Source organism: Canis aureus, chromosome 24, assembly GCF_053574225.1.
Source record: "Canis aureus isolate CA01 chromosome 24, VMU_Caureus_v.1.0, whole genome shotgun sequence".
Classification (NCBI taxonomy): domain Eukaryota; kingdom Metazoa; phylum Chordata; class Mammalia; order Carnivora; family Canidae; genus Canis; species Canis aureus.
This window is the reverse complement of record NC_135634.1, coordinates 43,990,283-44,009,998: the sequence shown is the minus strand read 5'-3', so window position 1 is coordinate 44,009,998 and position 19,716 is coordinate 43,990,283. Positions and strand designations below refer to the sequence as shown.

The following is a 19,716-nucleotide window of genomic DNA, read 5'->3' as shown; positions in this document are numbered from 1 at the left end:
ATTCTTTCTACAAGCCTAAGCCCCAAGCCCCCCACAAACTCCTGTAAACCCAAGGAGTTTTTTTTTTTTTTTTAAGATTTTTTACTTATTCATGAGAGACATAGAGAGAGAGAGGCAGAGACACAGGCAGAGGAAGAAGCAGGCTCCTTGCAGGCAGCCCGATGTGGGACTCGATCCCAGAACTCCAGGATCACACCCTGAGCCAAAGGCAGATGCTCAACCACTGAGCCACCCAGGCGTCCCTAAACCCAAGGAGTTTAAAGAAGGGAGGCCCAGCTAGTCTTCCTTATGGCTATTAATGATTTTAATCATGGCTGTTTTCAGGGGTTGGCAGCCAAGCCAGATGTTAATTACATTCATTCAATAATTGAGGTCTTATCTCGTGTAATCCTTATGCCAAATAAAGCGAGGTGTGAAAAGTGGGGGAATCCCATTTCATGGATCAGGTAAGCCTGGACAGATGAGGGGGTCATTTGTGGGGGAGCTGCTTTAAAGGAAGGATGCAACTGAGATAGCATGGAGGGGAGGAAGGAAAGGTGTGTCCCACATACGTGTACTGACCAAAGGTGAGAGTCTCAAAGTAGAAGGGACTTGTAGGCTAGAACCACAAATCATAAATATATCTGAAAATTACTGTGGCAAGTATGTTTTAAAAGGTTAATGGCCACGGGTGCCTGGGTGGCTCAGTTGGTTAAGCATCTGCCTCTTGCTTTCAGGTCAGGTCATTATCCAGTGGAGCATGAGTGGGGCTCCATGCTTAGTGCTCAGTGGGGAGTTTGCTTGAGGATTTCTCTCCCTTCCCTCTCCCCTCCCTCTGCTTGCACACACGCACACACACACTCTCTCTCTCTCTCAAAAAAAAAATCTTTAAAAATAAAAGTGTCATGGCCAAATTTTAAAAGTTTGAGGTTATGAAACACGAATAATCATTTCTTGGCATTGTTAATTGTGAGAGCCCTAGTTACCCTACAGAACATTTGCCAGACTCAAAAGACACTCTCATTCAACTGAGATGGGTAGATATGTTTCAACTGAGGTTGGAGCAGGATATGTAGGGAGAACCTGAGCTTCCCAGGACAGTCAGGTTACCCCTGCGGGTCCAGATCTAGTTGTTAAAAGCATCTACTACCACAATCCAAGTGTCCCAGTTTGGACAATAATTTACCAGGCTGCCCTGGTTACTCTCTTTATCGTGAATTGTCACTATTATTTATTTTTAAAATTGTGATAGAATATACATAACAACATTTACCGCTTTAGCCATTTTTAAGAGGATAGTTTTATGGCATTAAATTCATTTTCAGGGCAGCTCTGGTGGTGCAACGGTTTAGTGCCGCCTGCGGCCTGGGGTGTGATCCTGGAGACCCGGGATTGAGTCCCACATCGGGCTCCCTGCATGGAGCCTGCTTCTCCCTCTGCCTGTGTGTGTGTCTCTCTCTCTGAATAAATAAAATCTAAAAAAAAAAAAAATAAATTCATTTTCATTGTTGTGAACCGTCACTACCATCCACGTCCAAAATTTTTTTTTATCTTGTAAAACTGAAACTCCATACTCATGAAACATGAACGCCCATTCCTTCCTCCAGCCCAGACCCTGGCAACCATCATTTTCGATCCTGGGTCTGTGAATTTGACCACTCTAGGTACCTCATATAACTGTAATCATACAGTGTTTGTCTTTGTGTGACTTCTTTATTTCACTCAGCATAATATTTTCAAGATTTATCTCTGTTGTAGTGTATGTCAGAATTTCCTCTTTTAAAGCTGAATTATATTTCACTGTATATATATATATACACTCACTTTGTTTCTCCACTCCTCTATAGATGTTTGTCAACTTTCTTCTACCCTTTGGCTATTATGAGTAATGCTGCTATAAACATGGGTATACAAATATCTACTGTGTCTCTGCTTTCAGCTCTTTTCAATTCCAGAAATATAATTGTTGGATCACAAGGAAATTCTATTTTCTTTAAAGATTTTATTTATTTATTCATTAGAGACAGAGAGAGAGGCAGAGACGCAGGCAGAGAAGCGGGCTCCTCGCAGGGAGCCCAATGCAGGACTCAATCCCAGGACCCCAGGATCACTCCCTGAGCCAAAGGCAGACGCTCAACCGCCTAAGCCACCCAAGTGTCCCTGGAAATTCTATTTTTAACTCTTTGAGGAATTGCATACTGTTTCCAATAGTGGTGGCACCATGTTACATTCCACCAGTAGTGCACGAGGGGTTCCAATTTCTCTGCATCCTCACCAACACTTGTTATTTCCCATTAATTAATTAATTAATTAATTAATCAATCAATCTATAATAGCCATTCTAATGGTTTCTCACTGTGATTTTTTCCCTCTTTTTAAAAAGTTTTGGGCAGCCCGGGTTGCTCAGGGGTTTGGCACCACCTTCAACTCAGGGCGTGATCCTGGAGACCCAGGATCGAGTCCCACGTCAGGCTCCCTGCATGGAGCCTGCTTCTCCCTCTGCCTGTGTCTCTGCCTCTCTCTGTGTGTCTCTCATGAATAAATAAATAAAATCCTTTTTAAAAAAGTTTAAAAATTTTAATTCTAGTATAGTTAACATGCAGTGTTATATTAGTTTCAGGTGTACAATATAGTGATTCAACAAATTTGTACATTACTCTGCTCATGATGGTAAGTGTTCTCTTAATCCCCTTCACCTATTTCATCCTTCCCCTAATCCACCAGCCCTCCGGTAGTCATTTGTTTGTTCTCTATAGTTGAGAGTCTGTTTCTTGTTTTTTTTCTCTCTTTCTCTCTCCTTTTCCTTTGCTCATTTGTTTGTTTCTTAAATTCCACATATAAGTGAAATCATATGGCATTTGTCTTTCTCTGACTGACTTATTTCACTTAGCATAATACACTAGCTCTGTCCATGTTGTTGCAAAAGGCAAGATCTCATTTTTCTTCTTCTTTTTTTTTTAAAGATTTTATTTATTTATTCATAAGCAACAGAGAGAGAGAGAAAGAGAGAGAGAGGCAGAGGGAGAAGCAGGCTCCATGCAGGGGGCCTGACGTGGGACTCTATCCCAGGTCCCCAGGATCACACCCTGGGCTGCATTCTTCTTTTGTGGCTGGATAATATTCCGTTGTGATACATACCACATCTTTTCTATCCATTCATCTATCTATGGATATTTAGGCTGCTTCCATAATTTGCCTATTGTAAATAATGCTGCAATAAACATAGGGATGCATATATCTTTTGGAATTAGTGTTTTTGTCTTCTTTGGGTAAATACCCAGTAGTGCGATTACTGGATCATAGGGTAGTTCCAGTTTTAATGTTTGGAGGAAACGCTATACTATTTTCCACAGTGGCTGTACCAGTTTGCATTCCCACCAATAATGCAAGAGAGTTCCTTTTGCTCCACATCCTTAGCAACATTTGTTTTTTGTGTTTTTGATTTTAGCCATTCTGACAGGCATGAAGTAATATCTCACTGTAGCTTTGATTTGCATTTCCTTGATGATGAGTGATGCTGAGCATCTTTTCATGTCTACTAGGCATCTGTATGTCTTCTTTGGACTGTTTAAGATTTTATTTTTAAGCAATCTCTACGTGCAACATGGGGCTTTAACTCACAACCCTGAGATCAAGAGTTACGTGCTCCGCCTACTGAGCCACCAGGTGCCCCTGAGCTCACTGTGATTTTGATTGCATTTTCTTAGTGATGAGTGATACAGAACATCTTTCCATGGGCTTAGTGGCCATTTGTGTATCTTTTTCTGAGAAATATCTATGCAAGTTGTTTGCCCATTTTTGAATCAGGTTGTTTATTTTTTTGTTTTTGAGTTTTAGGAAGTCTGTATATATTCTGAGTATCAATCCCTTATCAAATATGTCATGGATTTTATTTTACATGGCTTTGGAACTTTTCAAACTTCCAAAATTTTGAGATATAAAGAATCCCCAAACTAGGCTCTTATTTGAACGACTCATAGTGTAAATGTATAATTGAATTATATAACTAAAAATTGGATAGCCCACCTTCGTAGTTATTTAGTTTAATGTTACAAATGCAAGTACATCAATTTTATGAAGACTAAAATTGTAATAAAATCTAATCTCTGCTATTCTGCTTCTGCTTAGTATTCTCATTTAAATCCACATTATGTGCTGCACTATAAAGGATAAGTTGTTTATTTTATTTAAAATTTTTATTTAAAAAAATAAAATTTTTATTTTTATTTATTATTTTATTTTTTTTTAAAGGCACAACGGCCCTTGGTGAAATCTTTCCTTTTTTTTTTTTTTTTTTTTAAGATTTTATTTATTTGGGGGGATCCCTGGGTGGCGCAGCGGTTTGGCGCCTGCCTTTGGCCCAGGGCGCGATCCTGGAGATCCAGGATCGAATCCCACATCAGGCTCCCGGTGCATGGAGCCTGCTTCTCCCTCTGCCTATGTCTCTGCCTCTCTCTCTCTCTCTCTCTGTGACTATCATAAATAAATAAAAAAAAAAATTAAAAAAAAAAAGATTTTATTTATTTGGGATGACTGGGTGGCTCAGTAGTTGAGCATCTGCCTTTGGCCCCAGGCAGATCCTGGAGTGTCGAGATCAAGTTCTGCATGAGGCTCCCCGCAGAGAGCCTGTCTCTCCCTCTGCCTGTGTCTCTGCCTCTCTTTCTCTCTTTCATGAATAAATAAATAAAATCTTTAAAAAAATCTATTTGTCTCCAGATCAGTAGTGACTGCCTTTCTTTCTTTTCTGATATTAGTAATTTGTGTCTTCTCTCTTTGGTTAGCTTGACTAGAGGTTTATCAATTTTATTGCCTTTTTTTTTTCTTGAGAACAGGTTTTTGGTTTTATTAATTTTCTCTATAAATTTCCTGTTTTCAATTTTATTGACTTCTACTTCATTTTTTTGCCATTGTTTTCTTCCTCTTGTTTTAGGTTTCTATTACTCTTCTTTCTCTGGTTTGTGGTCTAGGTAGAAGTTTAGATCATTAATTTTAGGTCTTTGTTTCTAGTATATGTATTCAATGCTATAAATTTTTCTCTACGTACTGCTTTTGCTGCATCCCACAAATTTTGATGTTTTTGTTTCATTTTCATTTATGATAGTTTCAAAATAATTTTTTGAGACTTCTCTGATTCATATGTCACTTAAAAATATGTTGTTTTGGATGCCTGAGTGGCTCAGTGGTTGAGCATCTGCCTTTGGCTCAGGTCGTAATCCTGGGGTCCTGGGTTTGAGTCCCGCATCGAGCTCCCTGCTTTTCCCTCTGTCTATGTCTCTGCCTCTCTCTGTGTCTCTCATGAATAAATCAATAAAATCTTAAAAAAATTTTTAAAAATGTGTTATTTAATCTCCAAATATTTTGGGATTTTGCAGCTATCTTTCTGTTACTGATTACTAGTATTCCATTGTGATCTGAGAACATAATTTATGTGATTTCTATTCTTTTAAACTTGTTTAGATCTGTTTTACAGCCCAAAATGTGGTCTCTTTTGGTGACTGTCCCATGTGAGCTTGAGGAGAATATGTATCATGCTGTGGTTGGGTGAAGTCTTCTGTAAATGCCGTTGAGATCCAGTTGATTGATGGAGCTATTCAGTTCAACAGTATCTTTATTGTTTTTCTTTCTGTGTGTATCCCTGTGTGCTCTCTTCTTATGAAGACATCAATCATTAGATTTAGGGGCTACCCTAATCAGGCATGACCTCATGTTAACGTAACTACTTACATCTGCAAAAGATCCTATTTCCAACTAATGTCTCATTCTGTGATTCCAGGTGAACATGTCTTTTTTGGGGGACATCATTCTACCTACTACACTTACTACCACATCAACAGACTCCAGTGTAATAAAAGTGGATTATGACTGACAGACCTACAAGACACAGATTATTTAAGATAGAGTTATTAGGGAAACCCAAAACAACAGAAGAGAAAAAAAATAAAACCAGGCCTCTAGAGGACACTGAAGTCTGTGGCACCAACAACTACAGCAAATGTTCAACACAGCCTCGATCCTCACCAGATTATCAGAGAACCTCACACTAAAGCCTGATTTGCTCACGTCCTATTTTCACATGCATCACACCCAACCTTCAACCAAAAATGACAAGCCATGCTATAGGCGACTATGTAGTCTGAAGAGACAAAGCAAGCACCAGAACCAGACCCAGGTAGGACAACGATTTTGGGGGTGTCAGGGAGTTTAAAATGACTATGGTTAATGTGTCAAGGGAGGGGTTGACAGCCTGCAAGAACAAATGGGTAGTGAAAGCAGAGACTAGAAGGCTGGAGGAGTTGGAGTTGTCTCCTGGTCCTGCCCCCAGGGCAGATAAGGCTCTGGTAAAGCAGATTCTCTGGATTTACCCCTTTATTAAAGAGAACAAAATGCTCTGGCCTTTCAAAATGGTTACATTGTCCCTGAGCCTGTTTAAAAATGGTTACTTTTCCCTCTCCTTGCTTGACGCCTGGGGATTTTTCCAGAACCTTCACAGTGAGAGGCTGGTGGGACTCCTGGAAGTAAATCCCAGGGAAGGGTGGGACTCCAGGGGTTTTAACTGTCAGCTTCGGGAGAGTCATCAGATTGTATGGGATTGCTGGCTCCGATGGCTGCTTCCATTCCTGGTAAGTTGCAGGTTTTTTCTGTATTGCCCCCTTCTGCCCCCCCCACCCCAGATTTCAACCTGGTGGTTTGGCCTATGACCTCAGTTTTCGGTTTGCTCAGGTTTTTCTCTCGTGAGGATGGAAGTAACCGACTTCCAAGCTCTTTACATCTAAGACTTGTCTTGTGGTGGCTTTTTGTTATTCAGAGTGATACAGTTTTGTATTATGATTCTGTCTTCCTCCTAAGTCTTCTTTTTTCCTCCTTAAAGGCATTTCGCTCCCCCTCCTCCCCCCGCCTCCCGCTCCTGCACCTGCTGAGGACTATAGGGAAACAGACATGCAGTAACAAAAATAAGAAACATGAGGAAGCTATAAGGGCCCAGAATCTTACAAACGCTCTTAAGAGTGATGACTTTCTGGCCTGTGATTCTGACTTTCCTTCTAGAAGTTTATTGAAGCCTCAGTAACTTCTGTATCCGACCTTTGGGGATGATGGCCGCTCCTGCCATTCTGCTGCCAAGTATTTCTTATCTTGTCCTGCAAAAAGTGTATCTGCTGTGTTTCCTTGTATTGCCGTTACTTTGTAAACAGTTCCAGCTCCAAGGCTCAGTCTTCTCCGTCCTTGATGGCTGCTGCAGTCTTGTACAAAGCCAGCCCGAGATTAGGACTCTGGGAAGATGGGCCGTCAGTTGAATTGGATCCTTTCCCCCAGTTGGTGTGGGGTAGAATGAATCACATATGTCACTAACAGGCCACTTACTAGCACATCAGCCCAGGCATGTATCCACGAGGCCCCGACAGGGACAGATGGCTCCTGGGAAGAGCCTTTCTGAATCTGACAACTGGAAATTTGACCAAACCATCCATGCATGTTCCTTGTAGAAAATTTAGGAAATACAGATAAGTATAAAGAGGAAAATAAAAATGATCCATAATCCCACGGTCCCTATTTTTATTCCCCTGGCCTTTTTGCTGTGCACTGCTAATAACTCAAGGAGGAAGGATGAAGAGTTCTCTAGGAATCAACAAAAACCAAGGACTGCTACTGCCTGAATTGTTATGTATGCCTACAAAAAGGGATAACACAGGGGTTTGTTCCTCCTGGGCAGGAATATAGCCTTTTTGGCCAAATGTGTCTGGGTTCCAAATCTGTCCCTTACTAGATGACCGCGGGCAAGTTGCTTCTGTTTCAGTGTCCTCCCCCGCCAGATGAGCCTGCTACCACCTAGCCCCCAGGGTGGTTGGGAATTAATTAAGTGACCCAGTGTGCCTAAAGCACTTTCTACAGTGCTGAGTGCAAAGCATTCAATGAGTGGAGCAGTTGGAGGAAAAGAAGCAATGACAGAAGGAACTGGAGACCACGTAGTACATTGTGCTTAATTGTACTTCCAGCAGAGGATTTCCTGCTGTTTTAAATGGGATTTATGACAGAGACCCAGGTTTCAGCTTGTCTTCACAGAGGAATGCCAGCTAATAAATAAAGAAGGAATAATATTAGAATTGGATAATCGCCATTCTGCAGACTCCCATAATAACGGATTCGGTCAACATCATCAGATGCTAAAGCCATGGAGCAAAGCGCTGTCAGATGTGAGGTGTTCACACAGTATCAAAGTCTCCTTTGACAGATTATGTATTAATGACAGGAGAGGCCTGTCAGACCTCACCTTAACAAAATGGTCAAAATCAGATTCAGAAATAGTGAGACAGACTAACATTATGTGCTCCCTGATGTGATCTATTAAGGAGGACACAACATCACCTCCAGTAGCATCTTGTCCAAAATAGTTCATCTGAATTACATCACGAGGAAGCAATTATGCAAACTGAATTTGGGAGTATAGTCTGTAAAACTCTTAAAGAATGTCAGGGTCATGAAAAAAGGTGCAGGGACACCTCTACGTGAAAGTACATTAAACAGTGTGTGAACCTTGATTGGATGAAAGTGAGTATTTTTTTTTTTGAAAAAGACATAAAGGACATTTAGGATATAATTGGAGAAATTTGAATAAGGACTATCTATTACATAATATTATTGTGTCCCTGCTAAATTTCTTGCCTGTGATGATGCTATTTTGGTTATATATGAGAATTGCCCACCTTCTTTTTGTAGAAGCCCGTGAGGTATTTAGGGGTGAAAGTGATCTTAGGTCTGCAGCTTGCTTTCGAAGCGTTCAGCAGCAAAAAAAAAAAAAAAAAAAAAAAAAAAAAAGAAGGTGTGGGTATACACAGATGTGTATCTAGAAAAAAGCGGTGAAGGATAAACGAGTATTTGTATGTTGACTTTTTTTTTCAAAGTTGGTATTTAAAAAAAAGTTCATAAGAAAACCCAGCTTCCAGATGAATGCTAGGACAAGACTTCTGACCAGCCTAGGCATTGAGACTCCCTCTTAAAAGAAAATTAGAGTGTCTGGCTTGAAGACACAGGCCTCATCTTTTCTGGCTGTGTTTCTGGTGTGTCTTCCTTATGGACATCTGGTCTGTAAAAGGTAAGTATAATCACTCTGTACACTTGAATTATATTTGGTTTTGCTTTACAGTTCCCAGAAGATTTCCATTGAGCTAATGTTTACGAGGTCCCTGAGTAGTGATACGACTAATGTGCTGCTGTATTTGGACACTAGGACTGCCTCCAACAGGCTCAAGAAAGTGTGTTGAAAAAAAGCCTATGTTTATGTTGTGATTTCACAATTATGTGGGAAGAACAAGGAGTCTGGGTGAAAGCCACTTTCCTTCCCAAGAACATCCGATCCCCTGTCACATATGCCCATAACCGTGACTCAGACCTGTTGTCACATCAGGGAAACATAGAAAGTAGGAAGTTAAGATCTTCTTACTGGGTGATCCATAAAGAAATAACATAATATTTAGACAACGAACAGCGTAGGTTGGTTTATGTTGTCTTACATAATGTCAATAGTGGACCACGAATTATTCTTTTCTTTGCCACTCAAAGCGGTTGGAGATGATCATTTCACAGGAAGGATGAATGAGATGGAATTCCAGCTCTTGGTGACAGAGATACTGTTATGCAGTAAATGGATAAGGGTAGTGGGGAGAGTTCAAAAGATGAATCAGTCCCTAGCTGTAGCTCCTGCATCAAGGGATGGCACATTAGTTTCTTTTCGCCTGCCAATTCCAGCTGTTTGATGAGGACTGGTTCTGGAGGACTATATTAAGATGGATTCTTGACGCAGGGAGGCAGAGTGCAGTAGCTGAGTAGTGATGTCTGTGTTACGGTTTTTGAAAGACTGTCTTGGCTTGCATGTCATGCTGCCATCTTTGAATTCCCAACACAAACCAAATTGAACACTTGAAAAACACTAAAGTCTTCAAAAAGGCATTCATTAATGATCATAACAATAGCTAATATTAGTGAAGCACTTACAATGGGCCAGGCAGTAACCTGAATGGTTTGTGTTGACTTAATTGATCCACATGACGATTGGTGAGGTAAATGCCATTATTAATCTACTCATGTTACGAACAAGGGACTGAAGCCAGCTTCCTCAGGTCTTTGCTTACCTTCTCAGGAAGTCTTTTCTGGCTATTGTATTTCAAATTTCAACCCCCATCACTCTTCTCCGCTTTAATTGTCTCCTTGGCACCTGTCAATGGCCTGACCTTGTATATATGTTAGTTTTCAGTTATCATCTGTCACCTCTTACTGGAGCAATGTAAGCTCCTAGAAGGCTGAAATTTTTGTTTGGTTACTGCTCTCTCTCTCTCTTTTTTTTTTTTTTTTTAAGATTTTATTTATTTATTCATGATAGTCATAGAGAGAGAGAGAGAGGCAGAGACACAGGCAGAGGGAGAAGCAGGCTCCATGCCAGGACCCTGACTTGAGACTCGATCCTGGGACTCCAGGACCGCACCCTGGGCCAAAGGCAGGCGCCAAACCGCTGAGCCACCCAGGGATCCCTTACTGCTCTATCTCTAACAACTCTTCTAAGTCCCCGCTTGACACTTAATTGTGCTCAAAAAATAGTGGTGAAATGAAGGAAGGAGCTTAAAATAGTTAAATACCTTCCCTCAAAGGTTATACAGCCACTTAGTGGGGAAACGTGAGTGGGCAAGGGGAATCTCAGGTTGGCTTTCTGTTGGGATGTTGAAAATGATGCCAAACATGACAGAATCCCAGAAACTACAGAGGCTCTGAGGTTTACAGATTTTGGGAGGAAAATAGAGAGGGAGGGACTGGTCTGCAAGCCAAAGAGGCTTCTAAACTGACAAAGCAGGAGCAACTTGTTTATGAGGTGCTAGATTGCCCTCACTGTGGGGCTTCTACTGAAGAGAGGGGAGGCTGATATTTGCAGCCTGCTGGGATGGAGACAAAGGTCGCTTCTGTGGGTGGTGGGTGGTGGGGCCCCTAGAGCTGTGTGGTTGCCTAGGCTGTTCACAGTCACACCCCTGCCTCTGAAGATTTTTTGTTTTTGTTTTTGTCTCAAGAACAAATAAATTGGGAGATGTTGACAGTGTACAGAAACTACTGTACAGAAACTAGGTTTCTGCCAATGGCATGGAAAGAATGGAAATAAGTCTGTTGTCTGAAAGCTAAAATCCACAGATAATGGTCTGTGAGAGCACTAAGCCAAGTCCCCTTCAGGAGACAATGGCTCCTGGGCCAGAACAAGGGCTTGGTTGTCATTGTCAGAATATTGCAAAAGGACTGTCAGGGATGTGCCACTGGCAGCTTCATCTACACACTCTGCAGGGGGTGGGCTTGGGGGGGCGGTACCAGGTCCAAGAGTGTGCACAGTGGACCTGGTGCTAGGGGCAGCTATTATGATCATGATTGTCGGGCTGTGTGGCAACGGCTGTGAAATATTCAAGTCAGAGAACTTGCTCAGAAGCCTTTTGGTTATGAGTTTGCTTCCTGGGGATCTTGGCTCAAACGAGACAAGGGCTGGTCATCAGAAGCCCTCAGGCCTGCAGCCTTGGGAGCCCTGGTTCTCAGAATGGGCTTGACTAATGTGAGCTCCATGAGGTCCACCCATCAGATCTCTGAGCCTCCAAGACTGAGGACCTGCCTTGGGAATCCTCCGAGAGCAGGTGGCTCTGAGACACCTTGCAGATCGCCAGCCCTCTCTTCTGGTCTTGCGTAGATTCAAACTTACTCATGTTCGTGGGCTTTGATGGGGTCTACACTGGGCATATGTAACCTGGATGTTCCTCATCTCTGTAGCTTCCTGAGTGGTCCTGCCTTTAGTGCCCTCATTACAGTCCCAGAGACCCAAGCAAGATACATAGATTTCCACCAGGTTCTCTTTCCTGATAGTCTCTGTGAGCTGTGGCAGTTTCCTCTGGCTGCTCTAACAAATGGCCACATATTCAGTGGCTTAAACCACCACAAATTTCTTATCTTACAGCTCTAGGTTAGGAGTTCAACACGGTCTCATTGGGTAGAAATCAAGATGTTAGAAGGGCCACATTCCTTCTGGAGGCTCCAGGGGGAGAACATATCTCCTTGTCTCTTCCAGCTTCCAGAGGCTGCTATGCCTGTCATCCTCGGCTCATGGCCCCTTCCTCCACCTTCAAAGCCAGCAACAAAGGGTTGGGTCCTTCTCGCATTGTACCCTTCTGACTTTCTCCCTGTCTCCTTCTTTTGCCTTTTTTAAAAAAAGATTTTGTTTATTTATTTGAGAGAGTGCATGAGAGAGAGTGTGTGAGCAGGGGGCAGGGAGAATTAGACTCCATGGTGAGCAGGGAGCCCGACGCTAGAGCTCAATCCTAGGACCCTGGGATCATCCTGAGCCTAAGGTAGACACTTAACTGATTGAGCCACCCAGGCGTCCCTGCCTCTTCTTCTTTTAAAGATTTTATTTATTCATGAGAGACACAGGCAGAGGGAGAAGCAGGCTCCATGCCGGGACCCCAACGTGGGACTTGATCCTGGGACCCCAGGATCATGCCCTGGGCTGAAGGCAGGCGCTAAACCGCTGAGCCACCCCAGCCTCTTCTGCTTCTAAGGACTCTTGTGATTATATTGGGCCCACCTGGTTAATACAGGCTACTCTCCCTATTTTTTAGGGCAGCTGATTAGCAACTTGAATTTCATCTGTAACCTTGGTTCTCTTTGCCATGTGACTTAACACCATCACAGGTTCTGGGAATTAGTATGAGGATATCTCTGTGGGCAGGGTGTTATTGTGCCCGCCTCAGAATCCCTGAGGAATATTCCATGATCCACAAAATCTTCCCAGTTGTTGTGGGTCATTTTGGCTGGTGTCTCTCCTTCCTCACCTCTGGCCACCACAGAACTAGCTTCTCTGGGGTGTCCATTTCCCTGAGATCCTGCAACCCAAGAGTGGGCCCAGGCATCACCCAGATCCCCCAAGGCTCAGTTAAAACAGGATGAAAAAGTCACTGTAAGTCCGCTTAGCCAGGGAAACATGTTGACAAGTGTTAGGGCAGAAGGTGGAACCTGAGGTTAGAGGTGTCAGGATGAACCTGGATCACAACTTGGGGGCTCGAGAGAGAGAGAGAGAAGGGTCAGAAAAGCAGTGGCATGAGAGGAGCCTGCTGGAAAGGTGCTGCAACCCCTGTGGAAGCAGGCCTGAGGCCGTCCCCCAGGGACAGAATGGCCATGGCCATTTTAGCTTGGGAAATGCTTGACTGAGAAGCCAACATTTGTATTTCTGTGACATAAATCCTCCGCATCTTCATGTGGCCCCCAAATTTCAGAAATACCTAGGACCCTGATGACTGCTTGTGGGCAGGGAGTCTTGGGGGAACTCTGGGAAGAGGCTAACAAGTGTGGTAGCCAAAGAGGGGTCATGGAGGTGTCAGCCACTCCTGCCTGGGGAACTTGCAGAAAAGCTGGAAGGGCTTTGGTCATCTCCAGTCCATGGAACAGGACCTCCCAGGGAGGGTTTTGTCCCTTCCCTAGACTCTTTAGGGAAGAGCCAATCTCATCTAGAACTCAAGGGATGGCGAAAGTCCAACTGACCCTCAGATCTCACAGCTAAAGCCAGGCTGTACTCATTAATTGCATGTTCCTGAAGGCGTGGGGATAACAGGATGACATTCCAACATGAACACCAAAAGTGGCCAGCAGGTTTTCAGGCTCCTGGCACCCAAGGTGCTCTCCTCCAGGTTTCCCCCTCTCTGTAGACCTACTGCTTCATAGAGGATTCACCTTTGACCATGTGGTGTCTTCCTGAAGTCCAGTAACTCCCTCCATCCCCAGTTTAATCTTCTCAGGGCGGCGGGGGGGTGGGGGTGACTAGGTGTCGGGCATTGAGGGGAGCACTTGACGGGATGAGCACTGGGTGTTGTTCTGTATGTTGGCAAATTGAACACCAATAAAAAATAAAGTTATTAAAAAAAACTTCTCAGGGCCCAAAGAAAGGGGGAAATGTTCTTTCTAATCCTCACCTCTCAGCTTCCAGGCCATTCCAAGCTGCATCTGGCACAAGTGGAACTGATAGATGTTTATGTTCCTCGGGGGTCGAAGGGTAGGCTATTTTTAAGGCTCTTGATACATGTTGCCAAATTGCCTTCTAGAAACCTCCTAGGAAGGTCCTTCTCCCTAGATGTCTGCCAGCACTAAGAATGGCCATTTATAACAAATCTCTGCCAATTTGATATGAAAAAGAAATCTCATTTTCATTTTCAGTTCTTTGATTACAAGCGAAGATATGTTTTTAAAATATACACATTTCTTCTTTTGAATGGGATGAGTAATAATGAAAAGCCTATTTCAATTGTCAAGTTCAAAATTTCAACTCACACGAAGAAGGGAAGGTGGTGTTATCTGTGCCACTTTTGTTATGAGAGTTTTGGCTAGGGGAGGGGAAAAGAGAAACACGAGAGAAAAGTGAGGAAGAGGCATGGGAGAAGCAGAGGAAATAAACTTGGGAAAAGAAGAGCTAAATAGGATACAACTCAGAATTGAAAAACATTTTCTCTCTTGAATGGGGTACAGAAAAGGGAGAGCAGGAAAAAAAGTCTGAATTGATCTTTGTATGAGATTCTTCAAATAAATTGTAAATAGTACAATGAACTAAAAAAAAAAAAAAGAAAAAAGAAAAAAATAAGCACTGAAGACCATCAAATCCAGCAACAGACTCTGTGTGAGTAGGAAAGGGGGAGGGGAGATGGAATGGATCCTGTTCCCCTGAGCTGAAAATACAAGAAAATCCCTAATTTACATCTTGGAACTTAGATGTGCTCTTCCAGGATTGTGCTCAAGCTCTGGGATTGTGTTCTTGTCCTACACACCGGAGCACGCCTGGCTCACGTCCCAGGTCAAAACTACAGTGGTGCCGACCAGAGGGGCAGATGTACTATCCGCTGTTGGCTGCCAGGCAGGTGCTCCAGGTGACAGTTCAGAATGGCACCTGGACAGCTAATGGCTCTCTGTGGATTGGGTGTGAAAGGGGTGAGGGTGTTGGTCTGTGTTGTGGCCAAGGGTGATGGGGCTGTTGGGAAGGTGAATATACCAAAATCAGCTATGGGAAAGTTGGCAGTAGATTAGCTCAACCACAGTTCAGCATCAACCTACGTCAATTCTAATTTACCTTGTGGGGTTCACTAAAATAGGTGACTCAGGTGTTGAGCTTGGGAGCGTATCTCAAAAGACTTGAGTAGAGTTCTACTAAAGAACCACACTGAACACCCACCTGCCATGGCCCTGACTGACCCAGGAGGTCCCCAAGGGTGGACCAGTCCTGTTTGTGTCAACACCAGGGCAGACAGTCCCCCGGCTGCAGCCTGGTCTTGCCCGGGACACCGTGCCCAGTTGCCAGGAGTCAGCTCCAGCCAACTTTCTTCCATGGATTTCTTCCCTTCGCCCACTCCCACTGACCTCGTGACATCTCAGCCCAATCCTTCAGGATGCATCTCTGCTGTCAAGGACACTTTTTATTTTTTTTAAGGATACTTTTTGAAAACCAGATTTATTTTAGAGAGTGAGTGAGTGAGCGAGCATGGGACCAGGGAGACGGAGAGAGAATCTCAGGCAGACTCCCTGCTGTACACGTGGCCCGACTTGGGGCCCAGTCTCAGGACCCTGAGGTGGTGACCTGAGCCGAAGTCAAGAGTTGCTGGGTGCTTAACAGACTCTAGCCACCCAGGCCCCCCTGTTAAGGACACTTTTTAAAAAAAAAGATTTTATTTATTCATGAGAGGCAGAGAGAGAGAGAGAGAGGGAGGGAGAGAGAGAGACAGAGACACAGGCAGAGGGAGAAGCAGGCTCCATGCAGGGAGCCCGACGTGGGACTCGATCCCGGGACTCCAGGGTCACACCCTGGGCCAAAGGCAGGTGCTAAACCGCTGAGCCACCCAGGATCCCCTGTTAAAGACACTTTTTGATGCAACTGTGTGCCATCATTGTAGGAACCAAAATCAGAAGGTCAGCCTTTGCTATCATCCACCACCCAGTTCATACTCAGATTTCCCGCTGATTGTCTCAAAAGTGTCTTTTTTTTTTTTTTTTACAGCTGGTTTATTCGAATCAGGTCAGGACTCAAATGAGGGCACCTTTGGGGGGAGATGGGTTGCATTCTCTAACATCCATCCCCCCCTGCCTTTCTTTCCATGTCCTTGGTTTGTTGAGGAAACCGAGTCATTGGTCTGGAGGTACCTGTTCCACGCACAGCAGATAATGGAATCCCCTCCCCGCCATGCCCCCCGGAACCCGCTCCATCCGCAGGTGGCTGCCCCCCTGCACCTCCTCCCTCCCTGCCTCTCCCTCTCAAGTCCCGGCCACCCCATCGCGCCTCCCCCTAACGTGTTCTGCAGGGCTTTCCTCTCTACCCACGCTGTGTTTTGCACAGGTCACCTGAGCCTCTGGCTCTTCTAGAGTGTTCTCTCTGCTTGCCATTGACCAGGCTCAGCGACCACAGAGCAGAACCCGGGCCTGGGCCAGCAGGCCCCGTCCCTCCCTTAGAGGTCGCCGAGGGCGCAGTGCAGGCTCCCTGGGGAGAACAGAGGAGGATCTGCGGGCATCTTCTCTGTTCAGGTATCTGCCTTCTGCACTAGGTAGCGCCAGTGGTCGGGATGGAGTCTTCATTCAGCGCTGCACTGCATCTCAAGGGCATCTAGAAGATTCCTCGTGTGACCACAGGCCGTGGGCCTTCTGTGTCATCTTTGAGACACTGGCCTGTGCCTGAGGAGTCGTGGGAGCGCCCCACGTGAGTCTGTGACGAACGCGCAGGTGTATTCCCCTTACTCCCGGGAGATGGTCTGAGCCTCTTGGCTGACATCAGGCGGCGCTGAGTCATTCTTGGGGCTCCCTCTCACGCACGGCGTTCTCACTCTCGCTCTGAGGAGTAGCTCTCGTGCCGTGGCACAGTCATCTCGGCTGTGGGCTGTGGATGTTTCCCTCTGAACTAACCGCAGTGGTTACTGGAACCGTGTCCCCTCCAATCTCCTCTGTGAGCTTCCCCCCTGCACCTCCAGACTTGTGGGGTTTCCCTGGGGATCCGCGTCTTCACACTCAGGAGGCGGGACACATCCCTGTGCAAAGACTCGGAGGGGGGGATGGGACCCTCGTGTCTTCACTCTTTTCCCAGGACTTAACTTCCGGTGTGAGGACCCCACTCTTGGTTAACTCTGGATTCTCCTCTTTCCCCAGGGTTGCATGGGTGTGGGGGTGAGGCTGCGTAGGGAGTGTGGGCCCAGTCAGCCTCCTGTCCTTGGGATTTTTGATCCGTGTTGAGTGACATCCACAGAGGTGCCCTGGCCGCACGAGGCCTGGCCTATCAGGTCCCACAGGCTACATCAACCTGTCCCCATTCCTTCTAGGCTTGAATGCTCAATGACTTCCTCCCAGCTCACGAACTCAGGGTTCAGCTGCAGTCCCTGATCTAGAACCCCCAGGCTGACAGGATGAGGCTCCTCATGGTTTCCCACCTCGTTGGGTGTGCGGGGGGTCAGACAGGTGCTCCCCTGCCAGGCTGGGCCGCTGAGATCTCTGGGAGGCTCCACAGCTGTCCCTGTCTCTGTCTGGGCTGGAGAAGCGATGCCACCACCATCCTCTCTTTGGGGTCTTCACACCCTACTGGGGGCCCCGTCCTGGCCTCCCCTTGGGGCTCCGCTCCCTCCGTGGGCATGGAGGAGGCAGGCACAGGGCTTCCTCTCAATGACCCGCCAGCATCTTGGGGTGTTTGCAAGGGGCCATTGTAATGAGGTCGGTGAGGCCAGGAGGGGCAGGGTGGCCAGTGAAGAGCTGCCAGAGGAAAGATGGCGGCCCAGGGGCCTTGACAGTTGTTGGAGGGCAGCTCAGAGCCGTGCGGGTGGAGCAGCACGTGACCTGGGGGTGGCCAGAGGGGTTCAGGATTCCTTGGGCATTTGCTGAGAGATGATGAAGGACCTAGAGAAGAGGCTTGAGGGCCAGCTGCTCTTGTGAGGAGAGTCCACTAGATCCCCCAAGCAAGGTTCTCTCATCCCAGAGGGATGTTGTTAAGCTCACAGAAGTTCTAGGAAAAACCATTCAGTCACAGGTGGGAGAGAAGTTGATTCCCCCCTTTCCACATTGGTAAGCTGTGGCCTGGTGTCCAGCCTCAGGTAATTTCTCTCACTGTCCTGGGAAGGCTTCTCGAGGTCCCTCCTGGGACCCTGGTGGTGCACGGATGTCACTGTGTGAGTGACGAATGACAGAAGGGTCCTAGGGGAGAGGTTTCCTTCCTGACTCTCCTCAGTTGTTCTGACTACTGGGCCTGGCGGAGGAAGCCTGGGGCACCCCTGCCTGGCTCAGCACATCCTAGTGCAGAAGCCCAGGGGCACTCAGCTCTCCAGCTTCTTGCTTCTTGGCACCATTGTCACCTCTGCTGCCCAGACCCCCACCTCCCTGGTCCAGGGATGCCCAGAGATAAACATGGGTCCCTTGTTCCTCCTAGAGAATTCCCGAGTCCAGATATCTTAGAGACACCCGAGCTCAGGGACTGGCCGAGTTCTTGATCCTCCCATGGGGGCCAGCCCCATGGAGGGGCTCCTGGGGGAGGGAGGATGTGCACAGGAAGGTGGGCCACGCCAGGGCACCAGGTGGCCAGGCTCTCAGGCAGTGTCCCTGGGAGAACAAGCTAGGATGCTGTTCCCTGGTCCCCTGGATGGGGCCCAACATGGGCTGGCCTAGGTCATGGAGAAGCTCTGCCCCAGGACAAGCACCCCTGGTTCCAGCCTGAGCGCTGCCTCCCATGGCCTCCCACGGGGCCTCGGCTTCATCATCCCCACAGTGGGCACAGCTGTGCTGCAGGCACGGCCTCCGGCTCTCCTCTCTCTCTCTCTCTCTCCCTCTCTCTCTCTCAAGAATCCTCTGCCTGTGAGGTCACAAGGACAAATCCTCAAGGAACAGAGGCAGGCAGACCTTAGGTTCCGGAACCCTGGTTGGACTCTCACCTGTTCCCATGCAGCGATGAGGAGAAGGCAGCTCTACTACTCTCCTGCTGCCCCCAGCCCTCCCCCCTCCCCTCCCCCTCCCCCGGCCCCCTCCCCATTCCCTGCCGCCCTCCAGCCCTGCCTCCTGCAGGCCCCCACCCTGGGCGCCCGGCCTGGCCCTCCTCCTGCTGGCCCAGCTCACCCGGCCAAGCTCCCGCCTCTCACCAGCTGGCCCCCTCCTCACCTGGAAGCCCACAGGGCCCCCTGGCCCCACAGCTCCCCTGGGGTCCCCTGCCGCCCCCGCCCTGCCAGGCCCCCTTCCCTGCCCTGCCTGTCCCCTTTCTTCCTGGCCTCCCTGTCTGCTCTTCGCTCTGCCTTTGCCCTGCGCCTCCCTTCTGGCCCTGGGCTGGCCTCCAGCCACCTGGCCAGACTGCTCAGCTGCCCCTCCTCCCCTCCCACCCAGTCACCTCCTCCCACCCCCGCCCCACCCTCGGGCCATCCTGCAAGCCGGCCCAGGGGCCTGGCACCCCTGCCAGGGGGCACCTGCCTCTCTCGCAGCAGCCTGGTGAGGCGGGCACCTGCCGGGCACGGGGAGCAGCAGGGACCTGGCAGCTGCAGGGCAGCCCCGGGGGCCCTCGGGTGCTCCAGGGAGGCCCCACCTCCCCAGTGAGTTCTCAGCCCCGTGGGGGATCCGTCCTGGGTCACCCGGCAGGGGCCCCTCCTCGGGATTGGTCCGCGGGCCCAAGAAAACGTGACAAACTGCTCTGTGTCCACACTCGGGCCCCTCCAGGCTCTCAGAGTGCCCACTGGGAGGGGG

At 47.1% G+C, this 19,716-nt stretch overlaps 1 protein-coding gene across 8 annotated transcripts in view; it reads left to right on the top strand.

The window, feature by feature from the left end:
• The window catches only part of GPR55 (G protein-coupled receptor 55), a 72,139-nt gene that overhangs the window by 18,133 nt on the left and 34,290 nt on the right, over positions 1 to 19,716 (top strand). For 2 of the 8 annotated variants that reach the window (XR_013363335.1, XR_013363331.1), the window contains exons 2-3: positions 5,753 to 6,148; positions 16,563 to 16,714. Coding sequence is in view for 1 of the 8 variants with exons in the window: in XM_077869186.1 (XP_077725312.1) it covers positions 6,563 to 6,599 (37 nt within the window). In the remaining 7 variants the exon portion in view is untranslated. Of the gene's footprint in view, positions 1 to 5,752; positions 6,149 to 6,226; positions 6,600 to 16,562; positions 16,715 to 18,983; positions 19,566 to 19,716 lie in introns of those variants that run through there. The other 6 variants (XR_013363332.1, XM_077869187.1, XM_077869186.1 and 3 more) reach the window with 6 other exon arrangements.